Below are 5,401 nucleotides of genomic sequence, written 5' to 3' on the forward strand. Positions count from 1 at the left end.
ATTTAAGTTAATTTTTTTTCCTCATTAATGTACACACAGCACCCCATATTGACAGAAAACAGACAATATTCTGCTTAAAACTATTAATTCAAATCCATTCAAATATTTACTATTCATCTAATACAATTGAAATCGGCTGTAACTTAAGCCAGTAAGGATGCTGGTCAGTGACAATGATCTAAATATGACTGAACCCAGATGTACCTCAGAATGGGATGTGCAAAATAACATCCCCTTGAATCCTCGATAGATAAATGTTATGTTTTATACATTAGACGAGGCTCGAGTCCAGCCTCTGAACGCGCCTTTAGTCTTTGGTGACGTCACGGGGCGCAAGGTGTTTTAATGGTTCGCTGTAAAATATGCGCCTCATTTCCACACGAAAAGATGATGAGCTGTCATTGCATGTCAGTTTCCTTTAATGTTCTCTGCTACTTGTTAAATCTGCAGAGGGCCAGAGGGCCAGAGGGCCAGAGGGAGGGGGTATATAAGCTCTCCTGCACCCTCGACCTGTCATTCTGACCTCAGTCCATCATGAACGCACTCGGAGCTGTGCGCCTGGCCTGCTTCCAGCTTCTGCTGCTTGGAGTATTTGGGAAGCACGCTCATCACGGCACGAGAAATATGTCATCCAGAAGCCACCGGCATCATTTACCCACATACATGATGCAGCTCTACCGACACTTCAAGCTCAACCACACGCGTCCCGTGGAGACTGTAGCGCACGAGCAAGCGGACACCATCAAGAGCATCCTCTCCAAGAGTAAGATTTGCTTTACTGTCGTTCATAGCGCTTTCAAATGATTCACTAAACTTTGGGAAGCAGTCGCGCACCGAGGTGAAACTCTCTGAAGTGCCGCGGCTCTTTTGTTGCGGGCCCCGGTGGCTCCTGACTGTCAACTCTCAGCGCCAGACACCTTCAATCCACATCTGTGGCAGGAGGACTAATGCTCTGCGCAAAGCTGATGTGGATTAGAGCCTCGCCAGACATCCTCACACAAACCCCTGGGCTCTTGTTCACACGCTGTCTGATTAGATTAGGAGCCGCGGGTTCCGAGGCGCGCGCGGGCTGCGCCGCCGGTTCTGGAGCTGTTAAACGATGGGTTTCGATCCGGTGTGTGTTCTGAAGGGATTAAGCTCGCGCTGCCTCGCCCCTCCGTTAAGATAAATCTAATATCTGATCGATACTGCATGACTTTAATCAGGTTGATGATGCTTATGGCATAATGCAAGAAGTTTAATTAAAGGGGTCCACACCTAATATTTCATATTTTGTACCTAGTCTCATTTACACAAAGAATGACTGTGCTACAAGAGGGAGAAAAAAAGAGATTGATTATGTATCGATATAGTCATACTTCATCCTTATTATTGTTTATTGCTTCTTTAATATTGCGTAGATACAGCGAATTTAAAAATATTTCTAAAAGAACTGCAGTTTAACAATTACTTTGGTTTGTTGTTATTATTATTATTAAAATATTTTATATTATTATCGTTGCATGCAATGATTATTTACAATCATTTAGAAAATCATTAGACTGCTACAATAAAAAATATAAGAAACATTTTAAATCATAATTTTTATTATTATACCAATTTGTATTATATTATTATTGTTGCAATGATTATTTACAATACAGTATTTAGAATAAATAAAATGATCATTAAACTGCAACAATAAAAATATAATAAATATTTTTAAATTATTATTATTTAAAATATGTATTATTTATATTATTATTGTTGCAGTCTAATGATTATTTACTATAAATTACAATGCATTATTTAGAATACATAACAATTAGACTGCAACAATAAAAACTTTAAAAATATATTTTCAATTATTGTTATTTAAAATATTTGTTATTTTTATTATTATTTTTGCAGTCTAATTATCTACAATAAATTAAAATACATTCTTTAGAATAAATATAATAATCATTAGATTGCAACAATAAAAGTAAATAATTTTAATAATAATTATCGTTGCTGTTGTTGACAAACCAAGCCAATATGTTAAACTATTATTTAAAATATTAGTTATTTTTATTATTATTTTTGCAGTCTAATCGTTATCTACAATAAACTAAAATACATTGTTTAGAATAAATATAATAATCATTAGATTGCAACAATAAAAGTAAATAATTTTAATAATAATTATCGTTGCTGTTGTTGACAAACCAAGCCAATATGTTAAACTGCAGTTCTTGCAGAAATATTAAAAAAATCATTGGTGGTTCCTATATTAAAGAAAAAATGTATTGATTATTTAGTCATGATTGAGTTGAACGACGCAGTACAGGCTGATGTTGAATGGCAGAGCTCTTAACCACAGTCAAAGTAAGCGCTTATTAGATAAACCAAAGCAATTAGCAATTTGAATGTAAATGTACAGCCAATACGCTCCAGCAGACAAGAGCCTCATCCACGAGGATCAGAGAGTGTGTGTTCAGCTGCACAAATCACCTCATTACTGTTGGGTTTGTGTGCCTGACAGTCAGTCCTTCATCCCTGGAGACAAATAAATATCAAACGAGCCACAGCGATGGGTTACGTCTCGAGTTGGGAGAATCTCACAACATCGGTCAAGAATAGGTCACATTTGATCCTAAATCAAAAGGAAAAAAAGTTTTTCTTTTCACTCAAATATTTAATCATTTATTTAGTCATTTGAATCTGATCAAATGTATATTTTAAATAATGATATCAAATGAGGCATATATACAAAACAGAAAAATTAATTATATTTCGATTTTTTTTTTAAATATCAGTGGCTGATGCATGATATAATTGCCCATCAGTGTGTATATAATATGCAAATTTCAACCAAGATTTCTTTCTTTTCTTTCATTTATTTTAAATAAATTCAGTTTTGCCAAAGTCTAAACTGCTTTTTATAGTAATATATGGAGTCTAAAAATAATGTTAGGAAATGAGGCATATGCAAAATTGCTAAATAATTTATTTAGAGTTTGTTTCGATTTTTTTTCCAGTGGTTAATGGATGATATAATTTCCCATCAATGTATAATATGCAAAATTTCAACCAACTAAGATTAAAAACTTTTTAGAATTTATTAAAGTTTTTTTTTAATCAATTCAAAATTTTGCCAGAGTCTAAACTGATTTTTTTACAGTACTATATGGAGCCTAAAATAATGTTGGGAAATGAGGCATATGCAACATTGCAAAATAAATAAATACAATTTTTAGATGTTTTTCCATCTTTTTCAGTGGTTGATGGATGACATAATTGCCCATCAATGTATAATATGCTAAATTTCTTTTTTTTTTAACTTTTTTTTTTTTTTTAAGTTTTGCCAAAGTCTAAACTGCTTTTTATAGTAATATATGGAGCCTAAAAATAATGTTAGGAAATGAGGCATATGCAAAATTGCGAATAAATAAATTTCAAATAAATAAATAAATTTATTTTTATTTATTAATAATTATTTTAATAATGATATAATATAATTATTTTATATACGTTTAACATTTAAAAATATTTAAAATTCACTAATTATATTACTATTTCAATTTGATATATATATATATATATATATTTGTTAATTTTTTTATTTTTTGCAAGACAGCAATGATATACAGTATTTAAAAAAAAATTCTAAATATGACTGACATGTAATCATATATGACATATATGTGACATATACTCATGTATTTTCTTTGTGCCTTCCAGGTTTGACCAATCAAGACACACACTACGTCACACACTTCGATCTTTCCTCAGTTCTGTCCGAGCGTCAGATCCAGGCGGCGGAGCTGAGGATTCGTATTCCCAAAGAAACGCAGCAAACGAACATCACGGTGGAGATTCGACACCAGCAGGACCAGACCCTGGGTCGACTGTCCGATTCCTCTCTGATGAGCGTCTCCCATCACTGGAGGGTCTACAACGCCACAGACCTGCTCCTAAACTGGATCGGCCCCAAACTCTCAGAGAGGAGAGCCGCGAGACACGCTCTGCACTCCGGGAGTAAAGCTGCGGATGGGATCCGTCACAGAGCCATGCTGCTGGTCTTCTCACACACCGTCTCTGGACAGAGCGAGCAGGACCGAGCCAGTCTCCTGCACACAGCAGAGAAGTCCAAGTTCTTGTTTAACAGCGAAGGAAAGGAGGTGCGGAGAGACAAGCCACACAGGAGCAAGCGGGGCCGCAGGGGTCAGCCGGTGAGGAACCCGGAGCCACTCAGGAGTCCGGCCGGGAAGAGCTCCAAGTGCAGGAGGGTCGACATGCATGTGGACTTCAATCAGATCGGATGGGGCTCCTGGATCGTCTTCCCCAAGAAGTACAACGCGTACCGCTGTGAGGGGAGCTGCCCGAACCCGCTGGGAGACGACCTGCATCCCACCAACCACGCTTACATGCAGGTGAGGCGCTCGTGGTATTTGTAATTACTCAATATTAACTTTAGAATAACTTTTAACATTGAACTATTAATACTGAAAGTTTGTAAACCGGTATCAAGACTGCATTCTGTGTCTTGGAACAACTTTGAACTTCTCATCAAGGATTGTAATCATTCACTAAAATAGTTTAAAATTAAATAAAAATGTTATTTTAAAAACTAAAACGTAAAAAAAATAAAAAATTTAAATTATTTTTTTCCATTTTATTTTTAATGAAATAATCTTTATTAAATTTCATTTAGGCTAAAAAACATTTTGATTACTTAAAAATAAAACAAATGTTACCTGAAATAAAATGATTAAAAAAAACAAACGTATTTTATGTCAGCAGGTTGGCAAGGCAACATTTCTCATTTTCATTTAGTTTGACTTGAAGTACTAAAATAACTTTTATAAAAGTTATGTTAAAAAAGTTACTTTAAATACAAGTGTGTGTGTGTGTGTATATACAGTATATATATATATATATAACACATATATAAAACTTAAACTTATTTTATTTCAGCGAACTGCCAAGCTTAGTGTCAAGTTTAACTTGAAGTAATAGCACAACATTAATCTTAAACTGATAATTTCTCATCTTCATTTAGATTAACATTTATGTACTAAAATAACTGAAACCAAAACTGAAAAAAAATTACATAAAAATTCAGTTACTTGAAACTAAAATTTAACTGAAATAAAATTACATAAATTAAATTAAACTTATTTTTTTTATTTCAGCTTTTTTATTTCTAAGTTTTAATTAGCTTAACCTGAAAATAACTAAAATAACTAAAACTGAAATAAAAAAATTCTATAAATAAAAAACATACAGACACTCTTACTTCAGCTTAAATTCAAATGAAAACAAAGTAAAAAATATATATATGTGTGTGTGTGTGTGTGTGTATATATACTGTATATATATATATATATATATATATATATGTGTGTGTGTGTGTGTGTATATACTGTATAACTGTATA

General features: G+C 33.5%; 1 protein-coding gene across 1 annotated transcript in view; it reads left to right on the forward strand.

Annotated features, from left to right (window-relative positions):
* Positions 1–513: 513 nt before the first annotated feature.
* ndr2 (nodal-related 2) overlaps positions 514–5,401 on the forward strand; it is a 5,378-nt gene continuing 490 nt past the window's right edge. Inside the window, exons 1-2 of the mRNA XM_016288951.1 lie at positions 514–763; positions 3,703–4,394. Coding sequence (XP_016144437.1) covers positions 535–763; positions 3,703–4,394 — 921 coding nt within the window. The 5' untranslated portion in view covers positions 514–534. The remainder of the gene's footprint in view (positions 764–3,702; positions 4,395–5,401) is intronic.

The sequence above is a fragment of the Sinocyclocheilus grahami genome, unplaced genomic scaffold, assembly GCF_001515645.1.
Source record: "Sinocyclocheilus grahami isolate Dianchi unplaced genomic scaffold, SAMN03320097.WGS_v1.1 scaffold236.1, whole genome shotgun sequence".
Taxonomy (NCBI): Eukaryota; Metazoa; Chordata; class Actinopteri; order Cypriniformes; family Cyprinidae; genus Sinocyclocheilus; species Sinocyclocheilus grahami.